At 30.4% G+C, this 23,452-nt stretch overlaps 3 protein-coding genes across 9 annotated transcripts; 2 read left to right on the top strand and 1 right to left on the bottom strand.

The window, feature by feature from the left end:
* Positions 1–209: 209 nt before the first annotated feature.
* On the top strand, positions 210–4,663 carry LOC131845884 (F-box/LRR-repeat protein 20-like). Its single transcript, XM_059195033.1, has 3 exons — positions 210–317; positions 566–2,302; positions 3,118–4,663. Exons 1-3 carry the CDS (start codon positions 300–302, stop codon positions 3,361–3,363), a joined length of 2,001 nt encoding a protein of 666 aa, XP_059051016.1. The 5' UTR covers positions 210–299; the 3' UTR covers positions 3,364–4,663.
* Positions 4,664–6,544: 1,881 nt separating this feature from the next.
* Positions 6,545–18,743, bottom strand: LOC131845804 (heat shock factor protein). Of its 7 annotated transcripts, XM_059194911.1 has the most exons (11): positions 18,521–18,743; positions 16,133–16,588; positions 15,815–16,018; positions 15,159–15,351; positions 13,965–14,583; positions 13,659–13,727; positions 12,956–13,061; positions 12,331–12,405; positions 11,815–11,887; positions 10,006–10,083; positions 6,545–8,774 (listed from the first exon to the last, which is right to left on the bottom strand). In XM_059194911.1, the coding sequence occupies exons 1-11, from the start codon at positions 18,623–18,625 to the stop codon at positions 8,593–8,595; spliced, it is 2,160 nt and encodes a 719-aa protein (XP_059050894.1). In that variant the 5' UTR covers positions 18,626–18,743; the 3' UTR covers positions 6,545–8,592. The 7 variants fall into 7 exon arrangements, with proteins under 7 accessions (XP_059050894.1, XP_059050895.1, XP_059050896.1 ...); XM_059194912.1 differs by lacking the exon at positions 13,659–13,727; XM_059194913.1 differs by lacking the exon at positions 12,331–12,405.
* Positions 18,744–18,963: 220 nt separating this feature from the next.
* On the top strand, positions 18,964–22,824 carry LOC131845919 (uncharacterized). Its single transcript, XM_059195080.1, has 2 exons — positions 18,964–19,308; positions 19,440–22,824. The coding sequence occupies exon 2, from the start codon at positions 19,726–19,728 to the stop codon at positions 22,822–22,824; it is 3,099 nt and encodes a 1,032-aa protein (XP_059051063.1). The 5' UTR covers positions 18,964–19,308; positions 19,440–19,725.
* Positions 22,825–23,452: the final 628 nt, after the last annotated feature.

A 23,452-nucleotide genomic window follows, 5' to 3' on the forward strand; every position in this document is an offset into this window, starting at 1 on the left:
ATTTAAAAGAAAGTTATGTATCTACAATAGTTATTATCTTTCTTGTTGTTTGTAGTACTGAGTAAATAACCACTACGCTACTTTATTGTATTGTATAGCACGCTGTACGATACGACCTCAGTGCGTGAATTGTCATTGTTATATGTCAATGTCAATGTCATATGGCAGTATCAAGATCAAATCAGATATACTGAAAATTTTATGCAGGAAAAAGGACTAAATATAGTGAATTACCATTATGCTTTAATTTACTCAATTTATTACTATTTGTAATTGATACTAGCAAAAATTAAACACAGATGGATCTGCCATACGAGGTAAGTTAGATAAGTACATAATATATTGATTTGAAATATAAGAAATTATTCTATGTGCTACACTATAAATAATATTTTTCACGTGATTGATCGATTAGATGTTTTCCTTTGTTGTTATATTAGATACTACAAATGTTGATAAAGTTAGCATATTAGTTAGTAGAGTAAAATGTAATTAAATACTTACCTTTAATAGTAAAATTAATACTTGGATGGTAAACTGAGATGTACGTATTCTATATTTTCAGATATTAGTTTATTTATTCAAATATTTACCTAAATCTGACAGAATATCGGCAAGTGAAACATGCCGATCTTGGTATCTGGCTGCTAATGACCATTGTTTCATGAAGAACAAAGTAGCAATATTTTACAAATCGGTGTTAAGTGATGAAGACACATCACCTATGCATATTTTTGAAAATTCGTTAGTCATACACCAAAACTACATGTTCAATGAAGTAGAGATATCTAACAAACTGAATGTTTTTTGGGATAAAATAGGGGAGAATATAAAATCACTCACTCTGAGAAATTGTGATATCTGTGAAAAAGTATTTGTGTACCTCCTCCAAAAATGTACTAGTTTAGAGGAATTGAACATTCAGAGCTGCAGAGAGCTGTTCATGTCAGGACGTCTACTAGAAGGAAAAACTGAAGGACTACTAGAAGATAACCTGGACAATTTAAAAATTCTAAGCTTATCAGGAAATCAGTATCTTACAGATGCATTATTCAACAGATTTATAATGGCTACTCCAGCTTTAGAAAAACTAAACTTATCAGCATGTTCTTTGCAGTTTCACCTTGGTCTGGTTAAAAAGTTTTATCCCCCTGGCACAGATATTTTTAAAAATCCATCAGAAAGTGTGCTGACATTTTATTTTATTTTACAATTCATTATATCACGTGCAGAAAACATTAAATGTTTGTTATTTTCCAACACTCTTATAGATGGAGCAGCTCTTAAGTTACTTGCAGAGGTTAAAAATTTAAAACTGGAGTCACTGGAAGTGCATAGTTGCGATCAACTTACAAACACAGGCATTTTGGCATTAACAAACTACCAGACTACTTTAAGAGAGCTTGACATAGGTTTATGTAGTAGAGTAACTGATCAATCACTTATATATATATGTAAAAATCTGGTAAATCTAGAACATCTTAACATTCAACGTTGTCGTGCTGTGACTGACCTAGGTATAGCAGAATTGAAAAAGTTAAAAAAATTGAGATCTCTTAATATCTCCCAGTGTGAACTTATTACAAAAGATGGTTTAGAAAAAGGTTTATGTTCAGAAGAAAATCAAATCATTGAAGATTTGAATATACATTCATTAAATTTAGATCAGACTGCACTGATAATGATTTCAGAAAAGTTGCCTAATTTACGTGCCTTAGACATAAGTTATTGTTTTAATGCAGTAAGTGACACATCAATTCAGGTCATATTTAAAAACCAAGTACTTTTGCACACATTAAAAATAAGTCACTGTGACAAAGTATCTGATGCGGGCCTAACAGGAATGGGAAAAGTGGAAGCAGAAGGTGATGATGAAGGGCCAATCATGTCCAGTTATGATGATCCATCCTCTAACCACAAAATACCCCTTGGGTCTAGAGCTGAAGAAGAGATTGTAAGAGACGCGAAACGAAAGCGTGATGTTATGTTAATGTGTACAAAGCTAACAATGGATAATTTTACTGGCTATTCTTTGGCACGCATGAAAGGCCTCAAAGAACTTGATGTAAGTGGATGTAATAGGATCACGGATGTAAGTTTAACTTATGCATTTAATTTCAAAGAATTGGTAAACTTAAATTTGAGCAGATGCCAACAGATAACTCATGAAGGAATAGAACATCTAGTGAAGAACTGTCCAAGCATTGAATATTTCAATCTAACAGATTGCTATAACTTGAAAGATGAAGCAGTAAAAGAAATTGTCAAGACTCTTAGAAGACTAAAACAACTTGAACTACGGGTAAGTATATATTAAACACCAATAGTAGTTTTTAAGATAATGACTTCAAAATATTTGATGTATAATAATATTATAAAAATTGTTTAATATCCTTTAAACAAATTTATGAATTCCATATCTGTATGTGGGTATTTCACTGTAAATTAGGCAACCTCGTCCTATAAGAACTGTTGCAACTTTTTTGTTATACATCTAATAAAACTTCTTTGGGGAATAAATATTTGTCTATTTATTAAAATATGGCAGATGAACCAAAAATATTCCCATTGGTTTAGAAAATTTTGAGCATTTTCTAAAAATTCTATACAGGGGTTTGTGAACTTAAATTCCATATACATATATACAGGCATCATAGTTAGTGTATGTTATAAAGGTTATTATTACGAATACCATATTCTAAATTATCATGTTATTCTTCTTTCTATTGATCCTCTCTCTTTCCTTTCCTGGGCCGCACGCCTCCGACTTTAATTCTAAAACTAACAATTTCGTTACATACTTTGCTATTATAACGGGGCTGATGACAGCTAATGTTAGGACTGTGTCTTTTGTTGTTATTGTATTATTATATAACAACTTTGAACCCATGTTCCTTGAAAAAAATATACGGTTAAAATAAGTTGTAGAACTAAAGTAGTTTGTTACCATGTGGCTTAGCTTGCGGCTTAGCTTACCCTTATGAATAACCTTGGATATTATGTTATTATGTATGTATGTTTAGCACATTTTTAATAGTTTGACTAATCCAATATAGTTATATCCATCTATAGTAAGTATTACAAGAATAACATAATAAGCAGTATTATTTTTTCCAGGGTTGCAATCAACTAACTGACAAAACATTAGAAGCCATAAGATCTCATTGCGAGAAACTAAAATTCTTGGACGTGCAGGGTTGCCGCTATATTTCCCCAGAATTAGCGTGCGCAATTGGATCCTTACCCACACTTCACACTGTTCTAATGTCTAAACCCGGCCCATATATTACAGATGGCGTCAAAAACAGATCTCCCGCACCAACATTTCTGCCAGCTTTAATGAGGAAGTTTCGTCTTCATTAAATCAAATCACACATAATTAATTTCACAGTCACTACACTAATAGTTATTAATATTTTTTGTATTTATTATATTTATATACTGAAGGTGATAAAAAGTTAAACAATAACAACCAGCTACTCAATAAAATATTTAAATTGTTCACGATCAATTAGTAATTACAAACAGTAGTATTGCATAAATTTTATTTTATTATTAACTTGAGATTAGTACAAGTTAGTCAATAGGGACATTATCTAGTCAAGGTGAAAAAATTGCTGTTATTACATACATGAGCAATATCTACTTATATTTATACATTAAAATTTTAGTTCATACTTTCTCTTACAATTAAACTAGAAATAACTACAGTGCTCTTATAAAGTCAGTTTGTATTGAATAAATATATCACTCGATTATCATGTAACTCATTGAGTGCAATTTAAATATCATTAAATATTATAAGAAAATTATCAAGAACAAGAACAAGTGTATTCCACTTACACTAAGTATTTTAAATAATGTCAAAAGTTGCAATAACAAACTTTCCTAATGTATTGTATATAGTATCTATCTACTCATTTCATTCGACGTTTTGACTGTGACTAACTATTTGTTAATGATAAGGCAAGAAATACATAACGGAAAGAGAAAATTGGCGGTGATGGATATCATGAAACTTATTTTAAAAAAATCACCTTCATCAAGTCGTGCATAGTGTTTCAGTAATGAAACATACGGGAGAGCTTATTTTGAATGATTTTTTATCAGTCGAGAGCACAATGTATGAACGGAACTATGTTTGATATACTTAATTTAGGTATATATTATTGCTTGTGTATATTCCTGCTTACCAACACAAAAAAACCGCTTTCAACGAATCATAATACTATTTATTTTAACTCAATGAAATAGTACCAGTCTTTTAATACGGTGCCGTTAGTACGATAAGCTTAGTAAATTCTGGGTATATAAAATAAATCGTATAGGTAATCATATCAAGCTGCTATTTAATACTGCTGCTGTTCAATAATAGTTATCTTTCGAAGTAAAAACGGATATCGATTCTCAACTGTTTTTATCACCGTTTGCGACGTCACTAAAATGTTTTATCGAAAAAGAAAATGTATTTTGTAAATGTAATACATCGCAAAATTTTCCACTTTGATTGTTTCATACCATTAAACATCTAATCATAATCAGTAGATCATGTATGTAAAACAGAAACAATAAAAACTTTTCCACCAAAACTGGTAAACATAAGGCTAATACGTAAGTAGCTACATTTAATTATAAAAGAAGAAACGAGAAGTAAAGAGAACTCATAATAATTCACTTTGAACTCATAATAATTAACTCAAATGAACATACATACATAAACGAATTGAGTATTTTTTCTACAAAGTGCTTGTTTTATATATTTGATGATGTAATATTTATTTAGTATAAAGAATGAAGTTATAGGTCGATTTCTGATACTGTTAATATAATTATATATATCTGTTATTTATAATTAAATGTATTTTAGATTTACGATAATCAAGACGTAATGTAATTTCTGTTTGCTATTTTCTGTGCAATTATATTCTATTTTCCTAAAAGGAAGTTGTAGTACAGCTGTGATAACGTTTGTACCTAATATGCTATATAATAGTACAAATTCGTGCATTAAAATGATTTTAACCTGTCGATTCTCTTTTATTGTTATTTCATTTTCTTATAGCTGTCAGAGACCCGCATATTTGTCACCTTTTTGGATGTGGAATAAGTCGGAGATGTCGTGACTTCTCCGACTTGCGCCTAAAAGGTAATGAGTTCAAATCTTGCCACCACCAAAACAAACTCGAACTCAAATTTGGATTGACAACTTGTGTTGTCAATCCAAATTTGACTGGATCAAGTCCCATTTTTTACTACTTAGTGTCGGCTTGTTTGCCATTCCTATGTAAACATTTTCGTGACTAGTTAAATATATAATATTATCTTATCTGTAGTTAAAACACGATTACAATTCACTCTCTCACACTCAATATGTATAATACATGGTATAGAACATGCCGAGAAATCCAAAGATTTCTTATGCATCCGTGCGAAACCGGGACGAGTCGTTAGTAAATAAAAAAAAACTTGTTTTATTATATTTATTATTAAAATAACTTACAATCAGTAAATATTAATAGGTATTTTCTTTTATCTTACATAGGTACTTACTACTATGCCTTACAACTAAAAAAACAACTTTGTTCTAGATGATAATCAGATGATATTATACAATGGGCTACATTTTTAAAACGCAAGAAATTACATATTGTAAGTTTCATATAGAATGTACTAAAACTGAAACTATGGCATACTATCTGAGCCCTGCACTAGGCATTAATGATATTGTATTTTACAAATAGCAGCATCATGTATAAGGGAAGGGTCAGTTATTGTTATTACTAGTCATTCGTTTACAATGTTTTCTTTCTATATTAGAATTTTTTTCTGTTATACCGTTCCACTTGCTATCCTAACTATAATACCTATTACATGACCAATCTCTTTTTGATTTAAAGGCTATACCAATATGAAACACGATTTATTGAATAATAGGCTAAAAATTATTAACATATTTCAACTTTATTCCTCGGAGAGTCGTACTGAGGGTAGTAGTAGTGGGAATAGAGGAATATGGAAATCCAGCGCATACATTATAAATGATGTTATTAACCTTTTACGTGTGAAAGGATTGTACAGAATTTTATGAGAAGGTAGAATGTAGTAGTAGTTTCGAGAATGTATATAGGCGATGTAGGCCCGGACTTATTAGTATTTTTTTAATATTTTTGTAGTTTAATATTTTATATAACAGCTTTGAAGTGAATGCCGTTACGAATCTACAAGTATAAAAATATGGTACCTAGTAGTAGTACAGTGTAGTACACCATTCCCCTAATGTTTAATTTTTAACGTATGTTAATAGTAGTCCACGGTTGTAAGCAAGGTTGTTTTAATATAAAAAATGTTTCCTAAGAAAATGACCAACCACGACACTACGTTGTACAATATATCAAGCAGACTACAGATAGTACCAAATTAATTAATGCACGTTGACCAATTTCCTCACGATCCAAAACTGCTAAGATGTTTCAGAAAGTCATGTTATGTTTTTTTGTTTATGGGACATGTTCATTCTATCAGCTGACATATAATACACAACACTACGGCCAGCTGGCAATTTTTTTTATCTTCAATATATAGGTTTAACTATAATTTGTTAGCAATTTGAACTGGGAGGAAATTACTGAATTTGTTTTATATGCTCGCGAGGGTGCTGCTCTTCAATCTACCCTAGGAAACGCAGCTGACTTTTACTAAGATTCATAACACAATTTTCTTAAACATTTTAGAGGTTTTCAACCGGAAGGAAATAAGTGACAAAAAGAAGGCTCTGGATCGCGGACTATTATATTAAAGTATATCTTATATTAAGGTACATCTTACAGCTACAATGTTACAAGTAATAACCAGATAATGAAAATACACATGCTGCTCTAGTTTCACTTTTCATTTACAGTAATATACATATAATAATCACAGATATATCGCTTCAATACCACATATTTTCTATACCAATAATTTAATAGAGATATAAACGTCTGTCATAGACAATTGAATCAATGGCTCAGCTCTTACCACTATAAAACAGCTCGTGTATTGACATTGGCGCCATTTCTAAACAGAATATAAATATAACAAATTTATATTTAACTTAAGGTACGATTAAAAACATTTGCTATGCACTCCGCAAAAAAAAAGGACGAGCATAAAAACACGTTGTGCAATTAAAGATGACATAATGAATCGTGACATGAAATATATTGTTCATTACAATATATTAATATAAATAATATAAATGCGATTGTAATTGACACGGATAATCTACATGGCAGAATTGAATAAAATTTGGAGCAGAGATCCTACGATGGAAACAAATGTTATGGTGACTATCGTATATACATTTAAGTATTATTTACAGAGTAAATAATTATAAACAACGTAGATGTCTACATTAATCAATATACGAGTATGTCTATAAATAAAGTAGGCGGAGACTGGCAAAGTATTACGCACATGTTACTTCTGTTTTACATAAAATAATTCATAATTTTGCAAGATAATGTATCATAATTAGTATTGACTAGGGCAATCACTGTCTTTAGTTATATAAAAAAAAATCTCCCCCTTCAAACGAACTCCTAATGGTGACCTCAGAGTAAAGTTGTATTGAAAAGGCAAGAGTTGGCCTTTAATTTGTTTGGGAGTGTCCTCTGCAACCGGACCCATTTAGATCTGGAAAAACTGTAAAGGGCAACTGCCGAAGCTGGCCTTTACAGCTTTAGCAACAGCAATAGAATACTTTAAGAATCATATGCTCAGTATAATATGATCAGGCAGATCATATGTACTCTACTGAACAAATCATTTTAACGAATGAACAAAACTATTTCAAACGAAATATTTCTTAAATATGTCTATTACAAATGACACGAAAATATCTGCACTATATTATAACTATTTTGTTTTTAAAATGTACCACAAAGACTATGAAGATATTTAATAATATCATTTTCAATTGCACAAAGTAAAGATACATTAAATGTATTTAGTAAATAAAATTAATTTGGTATAATTTATCAGTTTGCAATTAAATAAGTTTTATATTCATTCGAGCAAAACATACAAAAATGAAGGAATATGTTACTTACTATCATGTAATATAAATTAATTATTAATTGAACGTGCGCGTGTAAAAGTAAATGTAAATTGGACTTATTCGCATTTAGCCTTTCGTTTGGCCTAATCGTACGCATACGTATTAATTATTTATTATTCATTTTCAAAACCAATTCATTTTTTTTTCATAACTGTTATTATATGACAACACATTATTTTCAGTTTTTATAAAATTCTTTAGATCAGCAAGAGATCTTCATATCAGTATGTCTCGACGAACGTAGCAAGATTTCAATGTTCTTATTAGATTTTTTTTTTATTGAAAAGTCAATTTTTAATTACAATATAATTAAAAATAAAGTAATAAATTCTGAAACTGTACAAAATAATGACAAATAGTTAGAGTAATACATACCCTAGATAATACAATCTAATTACAAACTCTTTTTAAAATGTATAACTCTTTATAATACAAACAATAGTTCACTTGTTGATTTTGCGTTTCGCCCGGCGACGTCCACTTTTCGGTGTTTCTCATGGCCTCAATCGCCAATTAGCCGGAGACCGAATCTCAACTTGTGGTGTATTCAGTGTAGAGCTGCACGGAGTGGGCGACACACAGGTATCTTCAGTATTTTCAACATCCAAATCTGACATGTTTATATCATCAAAGTTTGGAACATTTCCTGTATATGATATAAGCTGATTCTCTTCAACTGAAAGCCACCCAAGAAAAATTTTGTTAAAAACAAAAAATCAATAATAAAATGCATCTTGTGTCTATGAATCTACATATTTCTATTTATAAAAAATACTTAATTAAATTACATGTTACAGTATTCAAAATTAATTATAAAATTAAAACTTGACATTATGAATTAGGAAACTTATTATAAACAGCCAAAACAAAAATTATTAGCATGGCGAAAACTACATACAATCAGATTCAGATTATTGAATAATTTATCTCTGATTAAGCACAGTAATGTTACAAAAATGATCAGGCTGCATTGTAATATAACATGAATATATTAAATAACATATATAAATATCATCATAATAATATAAATATACGATAAAATATATACATATGAAAAATAGGTATCGGGGAATATTCTATAAAAACTATGTATACATTAATTACACTATCTATAAAAAGTACAGTATCCTTTGGTACACTGCACTATCATATACATAGATATATATACAATAAGTAGGTGATAACTTTTGTACTAAGTAGTGCATTATAGAAGTGTGACCTTAATTATAAATAATACAAAGTAAGAAGAAAATAAGATATGATTGTTACAAGCTGCCGCAAATATTTAAAACAAATTGCAATTATATCCTACCACTACTTCAATTAAGATCACAATTATAAAATAAAACAAGTACCTAAAACTATACTGATATTAATTAAACTAATACATAATTAAATATAAACACATACAATAAACTGGCAATTACACATTGTAAGCAATAAAAACGTCGTGACGGAATCCACGGTAGAAGCTCTAAAAGAATAAATATTCTGATCAACCGGCTGGATGGCGATAAAACAATGCATCATGACTTAAAGCATATTACTTTAATTTTATTAACCCTTATTACTTAACTATTATAATAACCAAGCTAAAAATAGTTTTAGTCTTAAATATACAAAAATTTAACCAGAGTTATGATGCCACATTACAGGAGTTTGAACAATAATACCACTTTACTGGTAACATTTGGTTTACCTTTGCTAGCATATTGTTGTACTTAGTCAAACATACTACACTAATATGATTAAAAATTATGCAAAGTAGTACTATGAAATACTAGTCCCATTTAGTCTGTATCCATTAATCACATGCAGTAGTACGAACGAAAAGCTTTATCTAAATATGTAATGGAACTAATAAAGCGTGCATTGCTTTTAGTTTACTAACAACAATGTGTTACTACCATCATCGTCAGTATTCAGATCTTCAACGCGATTTTCGTCGCTGCTTACTTTCAAAATCTCACCTTTGAGCTTCTTTGCTTTAAATTGACAATAAAAATAATTACAATATAGAAATTTTAGGCTAAATTATAATTAGAAAAAGAGATATATAACCTACGCGTAGATAGAGTAAGAATACAGTGTCTTACAGCACCTTTCACTTCAAAAGACTAACAAAACAAAGCACAAATATACCAAACTACTATAAATGCCTAACAAAACTTAACTAGAAATATAACCCAATATTGAATCGCCTAATCATTGTACGAATAAGAGGTTAAATCGTCCTCTTTGGAGCAGAATGCCATGACTAGCAGTGCAATGATTGTGTCGTTATTATGATATAAAAAATATTTGATAATTAATACAGACTCCCGCATTAATGGCGCATTAGCAGTCTAAAGACAAAATGAGACAAAAATAATTTTAAATTTAATCTTTATAGTTTAACAATTAAAACAGTAAAAATAACATCTCAAAACAGTAATATACTATGAAAATTATAACAAATGTTGCATTTATAAAGTGAAACAATAAAACATACAGAACGTCGAGTCAACAAATTAATAAGTAACATAACAAATCTAAAAAGTAATATTTGTAAGAAAATAAAATGTACATAAAGTTAATTAAATATCAACCCTATTTAATATATTTATAAAAATATATTATTAATTACATTAGTTGTCACTAGTACAGGTAATACGGTCCGCATTTTCTGCACTAATCCCTTTACATCTAGCATTAGTTTTTACCACCACAATAATCTTAAACTTTACCAAAAAAAATCCAATTTGTCACGTGATTATATCACGAACAAAATACATCTTGACAATGTCTTGAAAGATGAGGCAGTAACAGACTACTTTGCAGGCGAAGCCTCGCTGTTACCGATCAGCCAATCAAAATCAATCATCGGATACTGTTTGGTTGTATCTACAATTAACATAAACGTGAAATATAACCAGAATTTACTAGTCATGAACCATCCTTAAGGGAATTCGGCGAAGTAATTCGTCGCTTTTGTGAAGCGCTTACACAATAACAATAGAATGAGACGACATTTATAAACCGAAGATGTGAGGTCAATTTGTGTATAGGTCAATATTATACAAGTATACTACAAATTTGTGTATAGATATATTCATAAATATTACGGTAGCAATAAATTACATCTATTTCTATAGAAATAGATGTAATTTATTTGTGATCCGTTGTATGCTATATATAGCATACAACGGATCACAAAGAAAAAGCCCAAAACCAGTAGAATTTTCACGTCCAACATATTATAAATATTAATATAAAAATTTTGAAGATGTTCCGAGTGATATTGTTTATCAATGACGATGCTGGTGACTTCGTTGACAGAACAGATGTGAATGAAATTTGGCACTATAAATTCAACTAAATTTCTACCGTATAAGTACATAGGATAAATATATAGCATACCTGTAAAATAAATTATTTCTCATGATACGCACAATAGTTCGTAATGGTACTCCAAATTCAATATGAGAATACTTTTATCCCATCACTATTTGTGGTAACACCATGATACTGATCAATTTAAAATAAAAAATAAGCTAACTCTTACCACATTATTTATCGCGCTAATCTTTTTCCATTATAAACAATTTTTTATAAAACACTGTTCAACTCAAAAGTCACGAACCGTAACAAGTTACAATACAAATCAGAATCGACTTCAAAGGTAGGAGAATAGTATATTATGTTTCTGCAAATTTATAGGTTCACCAGTGACTTACCGCTATTTGATGACTTTGCTCTCTCGTCCACGTTATATGTGAGGCCATAAAAAGGATCATCAGCTCCAAATAACTGAAATATATGAGAAATGTTATAATATATACTTGTCTTATCATTGACATGACAATTTTAAAAGTAAATTGAATTAAATATGCAAATTATTAAAATTTTAAATATGTATCCCAATAATATCAGTCATAAACAAGTAGAATAATTGCAAATACGAATCACTATTTCTTAATGTGATATTAAATATTTCTAAATTCTCCAACTCCCTTATTCATAAAAAAAATATCTAATAAACCTAATTTGTCTATTGAACTGTTCCGTCGTTCTCTTTAGAGCTATTTACTTCATTTGAAAGAACTTGACAAAACACTGATAGTAAAAATAGGTATGAATGAATTTTCAGTTTTTATGAATAAGGGCCTAAAAGATGTATGATATATGAATATCTCATTATCATCTCTTCAGATCATTAAATACATTCAAATCTACATTCATATATTTATTACATAATTATTTGTGGCGTGTTGACAATGAGGAATGGTGAAAGACATCGTAGGTCCTAATAGAGTTGCGTCAGCATTCTATGGACAATACAAAATCTTAATAAGAAAAACAGAAATGAAGAACATATTAACAAAATAATTTGCAAGTGTATCGTAATACACGCATTTATTAAAACAAAAAATGTTATAGCCATAACAGGTGTAGTTATTATCAACTTATTAAAGAATATTAAGTAATTGTTTTACCATATCTCTTATTTTTAAAACAATAATGGTAATTAGATGGCGATGATAACAACCCCACGCAACATAGTTAGTATCACACACGTCATACGTAACGATGTCGTCGCTTATATATGTATTTGTGTCAAATAGAACCAGTCACCACGAAGTTACATTCGGCTTCCAACACGTTGCCCGCAACGTGATTTGGGGCAGCGCTACTAACTGGACAATAACAAATGTCGAAACCTCCATACCACTTAATTTAACTATGTCGCGAATTTTTTCATATATTAATGAATACCGAAGTATTTGTATTTCCAAGCCATATTGAAGAGACTTTATTAACGGAACAGATACAAAATTTATAAACGGAAATATAGAAATATTAATTTACTGTACATACCCCCAACAGTGTGTTCGTATCTAAAGAATATCCATCTCCACGCAATAATTCTCTTAATGATTCAAGGTCTGACTGCATAGTATCCAGATGGTCATCAATATCATCCCTGGAAATGTTTAAAATTATACATACTTATGTTTTATGTCAAATAAAATTAATAAAAAACGATTTTATTAGTTAATTTAGAGCATAAAAACACACACACTCACATACACTCCGAAACAATTATGTATTACCTGTTACATATGATCTACTTAACAACTGATATAATCTACGACCTACTCATATGTCATAGATTTCATGTTTATGGTGATTAGGCAGTTTTTTATTTTATTGTGTTGTAATTTACCTGCCAGACCTTATAAAAACCAATTTTACCAACCTCAATTTAAAATACATTAAAGCCATCATAAATATTTAATCTAAAACCTACTTAGTTTATAATTAAAAACTATAAACTGTAACCAAATTCAAATAGGAAATAAATAATACCATTTTCCTAATCTGTAAAGTTAGACGTTATTAGAAAGCACACTGCAAAATTAAAGTCTTTTATAGATACTTATCGAAATTTTCGTGTACTAAAAATGAGAATGATTCATGCTCTTAGCATAAGTAATATTATGCTCTCACTTTCAATAAATATTTATAGTGTTTAAGACCATTGAATGAAGCGACTATTATAAATTATTATTACACATACTTGTTTGAATTTGTTCCATAAAGAGAAGTAAATTCCTCTAGATTTTTTCCGATGTTATCTCTTCTACCCCTGAATATTAAAATTAATTAATAAAAGAACACAAAATGAGGCGATATATGGGACAACATATACATATGTAGATTGGTCATAAATTCAATTTTGGTCAATTTTCAATTTTGATCTGAATAAGTGATATTATTTTACATTAAAATTAATGCCATGCTACTTTGAGCATTATGTAATAAAGTTGTTACATATTTTAAATAGTAATGGAGAAAAATAATAAGTTACTCAAAATAAATTTACCTGCTCTGATATCTGTTGATATTAGTGTTATTATTTACAGTAGCTAGAGTCATGTTACTCCAATCAAGATCATCTTGTAATTCAGTCTTAATGTCAGCTAAGTTAACAGCATCAGGTACATTGTCCTTGTTAGACTTTTTAGATTTCTCAAGAGACTTCACTGTGTTCATTGGTTTTTCTAATTTTATATCGCCAAGCATTTTATCTTTTCTCAAAACAGAAGAAGTATCTGTATTTAGAATAGATTCTTCAAGAATATTAGGAACTGGTAGACTTTCTGCTACTGGAACTCCAATATCACTCGCAGAATCATCACTGGCAAATATTTCAGCAGGAAGCTTCAAATCAGCTGATGGACTTGAACCCAATAACATTGTCGTGTTGAAGTTATTTGAAGACAATGATTTGCCGCTTTGCAATATATTAGACTTGTTTAAATTTCTACCTTTCGATTTAGGAGTTCCAAGGGATATGACAGGATTGTTTAGTTGCTCTGGTGATACAGGTTTGGTTGCAGTGGATGTTGGTGATGATACAGGTAAGGTGTTTGTAGTGTCAATAGTTTGTGAAGTGCTGTTTATTCTATATGAAGGATAAACTGGAATAACTCTTGCAGCATCTGGAAAAATATTGTTTCAAGCATAATATTGAATCAAGAATTTCTATTAATAAAAAATCTATATTTATCTGCCTACACTTCAACACTGAAATATAATAATGGACGAAAAAGTAGTCCCATATAATTCACAATTTGAAGGTCACTGTGGTCTACCAGTTTACACGCTTTACTTCCAATGGTTACGGGTTCGATTCCACATATGATGCGAACATTTATATTAATGAGTAATAATTGCTATCTGGGTATATAAAAGAGTATAGTAAAATATTTCATCAGTTCTCGAATAACCATAACACGTTTTGCATAGTAATGGGACTAGATGGCGCTGTATAAACTATCCTGAGTTATTATGAATTGCATACATTATGTGTATGGCATAGTTTATTGACAATGGGTTAACCTTCAAGATGACCTGAGTTAACAAATAAATTCACTTTACATTAGTAATGTTAAAAACAATATTTTGAAATTTTTAAATATGCAGCTGTAGTAACAAAATGAAAATACACATTAGTGTATTGTAGTGCTATTAAGTATTTTATAATTTAAGACTAATTACAACTACTCATTATTACCTGATTGTGAATCATCAGCTTCATCCATAGTCACATGGTATTGAAGGGCTCCTACAGGATCAACCGGACTTTGCTCAGTGGGAATAGCAGGCAGTTCTACAGTTATAAAATTATTTCCATCCAATGACTCTTGAGATTCATCATTATGTAAAATATCATCATGAGCCAATTCATGAATAGTAGGTCCATCTTCCTGCAAGAAATTGAAACATGTCACTCAGTTATTTAGTCTCAGGTACAGGGATAAAGATATGGTAATTCATACAAGATTGCTTTATAAGCTATGTTTTAGTTTTAAATATGAGATACAGCAAGGTATTACAGAATATAAGGGCCTAACTTAGTCCTTTAAGAGTTTAAGAGGTGTATAGATCATTATGTATTGTGATCCATGGTGTTCTTCACATATAAAGGCGATGTTTGCTGCTTAAATGACTCACACACACATCAATTCAATTTACATTTTTTATATGTTTGTAATTGGAATGAAAGCTTCATTCCAATTACATAAAAAATATAAATTCTGAAATATAATAGCATCTAACATACTATATATTACTTATTCAATAACATGAAACTAAAGTAATTGTTCATCAAAAGTTATTGACTATTTGTACAAAAATTGCAAAAATGTTAAAGTAAAAAAAATTGTGTACCAAATTATCTTCATTCACATCTTCTAACAGCATGTCTTTATCGAGTCTAATATTCTTCATTTTACCAGGGTAAGAAGTGTCTGTGGCAGAGTTATGTGCTGCATTGTTTATCATGAGTTGATATGGTCTTTTCACACCAACATTATTGCCATTGGCATTAGAAGCTCTAGTTGGCTGCACTAGTGACATCAAGAATTGGATGAGCTGGAATTATAATGTTGTTAATTACTAACCAATATTCTGTAACAGATTTAACAGAGTTAACCTTTACTAGATATAAAATTATTATTATTAGTACATATTGTTGACTATACATACATTGTTGACTATTTGCTGCTGTTTAATATGCTTCTGTCGCAGTATGGCCACCTCCCTCCATAATGCTTCATTTTCTTGTTTCATGGCACTGAACTTAGCATCAAGACTCTCTTGTTTCCCTTTCATTTGCTTTACATCTGCTAACACTTTATTCATAAGCTCTGGTTTAAGAATAATTTTCTCACTACCATCACTGCTTACAACAGACTTTGAATTTGCAATCTTCCTTTTAATATGCTCCAGTAAATATGCATGACCTCTCATAAAACAAGGATGAGAAAATTCTATATCATCTTTTTCATATCTCAGGCCACCATTTTCAACAGAGGTGATTTTGTGAAAGCCATACATATTCAATTGCCTAATAAAACTTGCCATATTGTTGTGTTTATAGTAAAGAGGTAATAGCTCCCGAGCAAAATCTGCTTGATTTTTTATGACAAATGTTTTTCCTCCCTGAAAATATTTATTATTTTAGTAACAAAATCCATCTGGGATGAAAATAATACAGCTATCTCTTGTGAGTACCTTAGATTTACACCGTAGAATACCTTATGATTTTGTTTTCATAGAAAAATACACCATTTTATATTTTATGTTAAGTAATGATTTATTATTAATTATATTATTTGTCCACATTGTTTAGTATATTTTGAAGTGTTTTTTTATATTTATCCATACTAATATTGTAAATACAAATGCGTCAGTCTGAGTATAATTAAATGATGATGATGTGAAGAATATAAAAATTTGGAAGAAAGTAAAAACATTTCTATATCCTAACTAGAGAGTTAGGATATAGAAAACCTAATAAAAATTAGAAATTATATCACTTGAATTGCTAATTCTATATAGACAAAGTTGCAGGCATCAGTAGGTTTATACAAAATTATTAAAATTACGAGACTTCATAACCAGAAATGGAATTCATTTAAGGTGGCTGTCTATTTCTAAAACTATTAACTGTATATATCCTTGTTATCTTGCCACTTAGCCTTTGATAGATATTTCGTAATTTAAATTCTTACTAGCTGTACCCGCGACTTCGTCCGCATGGAAATTAACTTTAATTTTCTAAAATAAAAGTAACCTAAGTTACTCCTTATTACATCATCTTCGTGTCAAAAAAGTCCCGTCAAAATTGGTCCAACCATTTCAGAGATTAGCCGGAACAAACAGATAGACAGACAAACCAAAATTGTAAAAAATGTCTTTTAGGTCTATGTACCATATTTATATTCATATGATTGTAGTAAAAAAACTGTTATTTCAATATTCCAAACAGACACTCCAATTTTATTTATATGTATAGATTACTATGTGCTATGTCTCTATTATTACTGTATAATAGAGACATAGCACATGTCTATATTATACAGTAATTATACAAAATTTTGTTCGCATCTCATAACTGCATAGAAATAGATATACTGCACAAATTATTACATTAATCTAGGTATGATTTAAGAAAGACATTAGTAACATTGTAAAACTAACATTTAATTGCCCACTATACATCCCCCTCCAGCCACTTTCTCAGCCTACTATGTGTAAACAAAAATTGGAATTTACCAATTTCACATCGTAACATAAATACCATACTAAAATCATAAATGTAATAGTGTCACCTTTTTAAAACTAAATGGATGTATGATCTTAATGTAATTTGATGACATAGATTATATCATGATTAAATCATGGATAACAGATATTATCCATTTATTACATTATTATTTGCATAGGAAAGTAGACAACCAGCATGCTCTTCTCCTGGTCAAATATTTATAAATAACTAATATATTATTTCCCCACGAAATTATTTAATAAATAAGTAGAACTAGATGGCGAATTTTTACTTTCATAATGGAAAGGTAATTTGATGATGTAATTCCAAGTAATACTAATAAAATTGTATGTAGTATAAATACACACATTATTGTAGACACAAGTCATACAACATAATAACAAATTATTTTTTAATGGTCACTGAAAACAATTTACTTCATGCAAACATGACGTTTAGTGTTTATTTTAGTAAAAAGCATTTGCATTTAATTTTTTAATTGAAATAACTTTTAAACAATAAGTACTTGGTACATTATATCGAATTTGAAATAAACAAATAAATAGAATATAAAGAAATCAATAAATCTGTTTATGTAATTAAATCCAAGTACATGGATTGTTGTTCCTATGTCAAACGCAATAAGCATGCTAGAAAACGTGACATGTATATATTTATTTATCAAGACTGAAGTCGGCAGTCGGATTAATGTATTTTTTAGTAATATTCGCATTTTTTAAATCTTATATTGTTTGACCCGCCTATTACATTATAGAAATGTATATAAATAAACAAATAAAAGATCTCATTATCACCAAACTTACAGGGCTCCATGAAATCAAATGATTTGTCTCTGTATCGTTTACTAATTTCCATAATTTTCCAAGAAATGCTGGAACACTAGCACCTATTTCCACAATAGAACGCATTTTGAGAAGTGATGCAATTAATAATAACGAAGATTAGAAAGTCAATAACAGATATTTTGCAAGAATTATTTATGTACACAGAGATAGAATGTTGTTCAAGAATCGCCATTTAATTACAACAATCATAGACTGATTGGGCACATTCAGTCAATCGTATTTGACGTTTCGCTTTAGTTTTTTTACTTCATATGTCAAAAAAATTATAGTGACATTATATAAATATAATAGAATTGATAATATCATATTCGGATAGAGGGCACCATTTTATTATATACATAGTAGGATGTCCCTTATTCTTTGAGAATATTTTGTAATGTATACCTGTGGTAGTATAGAAACTCTTTATAATACTATGATTTGTTTTTTTATTGTCTTGTCATATTGTAACATTTCAACATGTATATCTTACTAGCATTTTAGTTGAATTAAACCAATATTTCCTTATGGTCTATATCGTTTTGTATCAATTAATTCAACTAATAAAATACAATTAACAATGTCAAGAAAAAGTCGCAGTAAAAAGATTGAAGCAGATATAATGTCGATGCCAGGGCCGGCTTCTACAAGTTTAGCACGATATCTACGTCCGGAAAGATTTGAGTTAGACCCGAGTTCTACTGATGCCGATATTGAATGGACGCATTGGCTATATACATTTAACAATTTCCTATCAGAAAATAATGGTGAGTTTACTGATGAACATAAACTAAAAATTTTAATTAATCACTTATCTCCCAGTGTGTATGTAAACATAAAAGAATGTATTGATTATGAATCGGCTATTTTAATTTTGAATGGAATCTATATTAAACAGAAAAATGAAATACATGCACGTCATATTCTTGGCACTCGAAAGCAACGTAGTGATGAATCTATAGATCAATACTTACGTCAACTTAAATTACTTGCTCAAAAATGCTCTTTCAAGGATGTCAAAGCAGAACAATATCGATCAGAATATATCAGGGACGCATTTATTGCTGGTATTTCTTCACACAAAATACGCCAACGTTTGCTAGAAAATCTGGAACTGTCACTTGATCAAGCATTTAACCAAGCACTTTCACTAGAAATGGCAGAAACAAATTCTCGATCTTTCAATGATAACATACCGCTTAACGCAGTTGATTCCATATCTACCTTATCTGATTCACAAAATAAAAAAAACCAAAACTTTGTCTTCTTACGATAATGAAGCGTCTACATCCATATCAGGAGATAATATAGCAGAAACCGTTATAGCTGCCACAACAAATAAAAGAAGATGTTTCTTTTGTGGTAGTAATGTAATTCATCAGCGGATAAGATGTCCAGCTTTAAATAGCACTTGTCAAATTTGTTTTAAAAAGGGACATTTTGCTAATGTTTGTCGAAGCAAACAAACTATGAATGCTGTCATAGTAAATGAGACTAATAATAGTAACTCTGCAGAGGTTGCAGCTATATCTGCAGCTTCTTTACCTAGTTTACATAAAGCAACTGTACCTATCACCATTAATAAGTATTATGCTGAAGCCCTTATCGATACTGGAAGCTCATTAAACTTTGTAAATGAAGAATTAGCGCACTTATTGAAACTTAAACAGAAACATTGTCAACAAATTATAACTTTAGCTTCACTTAATCATACATCACCAGTCAACTGTTACTGCAATGCAACTTTACAATTGAATAATCATTCGTACGACAATGTCAAATTATTAGTTGTACGTAATTTATGCGCTGATATTATACTAGGTCATGACTTACTTAAAGCTCATCACTCCTTAGAACTGAAGTTTGGTGGTCCCCGAGATCCTTTGAAGATATGTAATGTCATGGCTGCTAACTTACCTCATGCTACATTATTTTCAAATTTATCTCCTAATGTCAAACCCGTAGCAATAAAATCAAGACGTTACAGCGAGGGTGATCAACAATTTATTAAAGAAGAAGTTGAAAAACTATTAAAAGATGGAATCATTGAGCCAAGTATATCACCTTGGCGGGCACAAGTTCTAGTAACTGGCGGTGGTATCCATCGTAAACGTCTCGTTATTGATTATTCTCAAACTATAAATAAATTTACAGAACTTGATGCATATCCTTTACCTAATATTGAAGTACTTATATCAAAAATTGCGCGGAATAAATATTTTAGCCAAATTGATCTCAAAAGTGCCTACCATCAAGTACCAATTCAACAGAGAGAACGACCTTATACAGCATTTGAAGCATGCGGTAATCTATTTCAATTTACACGTATACCGTTTGGAGTAACAAATGGAGTATCAGCATTTCAAAGAACGATGCAATTTATCATATCTAACGAAAATCTTACTGACACTTATGCATATTTAGATGACGTTACTGTTTGTGGTAAGGATAAGCTTACTCATGATGCTAATCTAGCAAAATTTATGGCAACTGTAGCAAAGTATAAAATTACTCTAAACAAAGACAAATGTAATTTTGGTTCTGAGACTATTAATATATTAGGTTATACTATAGAGAACAATGTTGTAAGACCTGATAAAGAGCGTCTTAAACCTTTACTCTCCATGCCTGCACCTACAGATATAAATTCTCTAAAGAGAGTATTAGGTATGTTTGCACATTATTCTAAATGGATAAATAACTATTCAGAGAAAATAAGCAATTTAGCGACTAATAATTCATTTCCATTATCACGTGATGCAGAAATATCCTTTGAGAGTCTTAAGAAAGATATTGCAAACGCTGCTTTAATTGCTATTGACGACACACAAATGTTTACTGTAGAGACTGATGCTTCTGAACATGCCTTAGCAGCAACACTTTCACAAAATAGTCGCCCGGTAGCATTTTTCTCTCGCTCATTGACAGAGTCCGAAAGAAACCATTCTTCAATAGAGAAAGAAGCGTCGGCAATTGTTGAAAGCCTACGTAGATGGCGTCACTATTTAATTGGAAAACATTTTCTTTTAATAACGGATCAACAATCGGTTTCCTTCATGTTCAATCAAAAACATTCAAGTAAAATTAAGAACGAGAAAATAGAGAGATGGAGGCTTGAATTATCTTGTTTCAAGTTTGATATTATATATCGACCGGGTAAACAAAATATTGTATCTGATACTTTGTCAAGAGTTTGTGCTAATATGTTTTCACGCAAAAATTTATATGAGCTTCATAATACATTAAGCCATCCAGGAATCACAAGAATGGCTCATTGGGTGCGGTCTAAGAATTTACCGTATTCGATTACTGAAATTAAGAATATGACTGCAAGTTGTCCTATTTGTTCAGAGATAAAGCCAAGATTTGCAAACAGTAAAGGACGACTTATTAAAGCGACGTCCCCATTTGAAAGACTTAGTTTAGACTTCAAAGGGCCGTTGCCTTCAAATTCCGAAAATAAATACATTTTAACTATTGTTGATGAATTTTCTCGATTTCCCTTTGCCTACCCCTGCAAAGATGTATCATCCGCTACTATAATAGCAAGTTTAAAGCATCTTTTCTTTACTTTTGGAACTCCTCTCTATGTACATTCAGACCGTGGAACTGGATTTATGTCACAAGAATTTAAAGATTTCCTGATAAGGAATGATATTGCATGCAGCAGGACTACGCCTTATAATCCAGAAGGAAATGGCCAGGTCGAAAGACTGAATGGGACTCTGTGGAGAACTATACAATTATCCTTACGATCCAAAAACCTAGATATTCGGTATTGGGAAGATGTCTTGCCTTTAGCGCTGCACTCAATTCGATCGTTATTATGCACAGCTACTAATGCTACACCACATGAGAAGATGTTCTGTTTCCCGAGACGATCTGGTAATGGAGTTTCTTTACCTTCTTGGTTAATGATTCCGGGCCCAGTATTATTAAAAAAAAATGTAAGAAAAAGTAAATATGATCCTTTAGTGGAAGAAGTGGAACTGCTGGAATCAAACCCAAACTATTCTATAATACGCTTTGCTGATGGGAGAGAGGATACAGTATCAAACCGACATCTAGCGCCAATTAATAGGCAAATTGAAGAAGTAGTCACTGAAGATGAAACGTATAACTCCATTCATAACCCTTCTGATACAGATGCCGAGATCTACCAGACAGCATCTGAGAATGAAAATTTAAATGCTGATAATTCCGGTTCAGAATTAGTTCATTCGCCCCAACGGCCTGTTCGTGAAAGAAGGCCCCCTGTTTACTTAAATGATTATGAATCATAAGGATGGGTGAATGTGGTAGTATAGAAACTCTTTATAATACTATGATTTGTTTTTTTATTGTCTTGTCATATTGTAACATTTCAACATGTATATCTTACTAGCATTTTAGTTGAATTAAACCAATATTTCCTTATGGTCTATATCGTTTTGTATCAACTGTATTTACATGCATTGTATAAAAAATTCGGCTCATACCATTAACGAAAACGCGTGGCGACTTGTATTTTAAAAATGTTCATACAAGTGCGGGTTTCGTGCGTGTTACTTGCGGTTGTTATATAAATAACGTATAATGTCAAATTATCAGAACAGATATGTATTTTGAAATAATAATACCTATTCCTTTCTCTATTTCAACATTTTTAGGTATTAAATTTCAATATTTTGTATTTGTGTAATTGTTAAAAAAATAATTGATAGAAACCTGAAACACTGTTAATTTAAGATTAGATAATTCTGTAAGAAACTGACTTCAATCCTAATCTTAGTTATACTTTTGGGAAGGGATAAGATGGACTGACGGGACTTAAGTGAGTTCAATGTAAAGTATTCATTGTTAGTATAAATAATTACATGGCTAATCTGGCAACAGGCAATATATGATATGATGTTCTTTTATTTAGATAAA

Source organism: Achroia grisella, unplaced genomic scaffold, assembly GCF_030625045.1.
Source record: "Achroia grisella isolate CSIRO2021 unplaced genomic scaffold, CSIRO_AGI_Agris_v1 utg487, whole genome shotgun sequence".
Lineage (NCBI taxonomy): Eukaryota > Metazoa > Arthropoda > Insecta > Lepidoptera > Pyralidae > Achroia > Achroia grisella.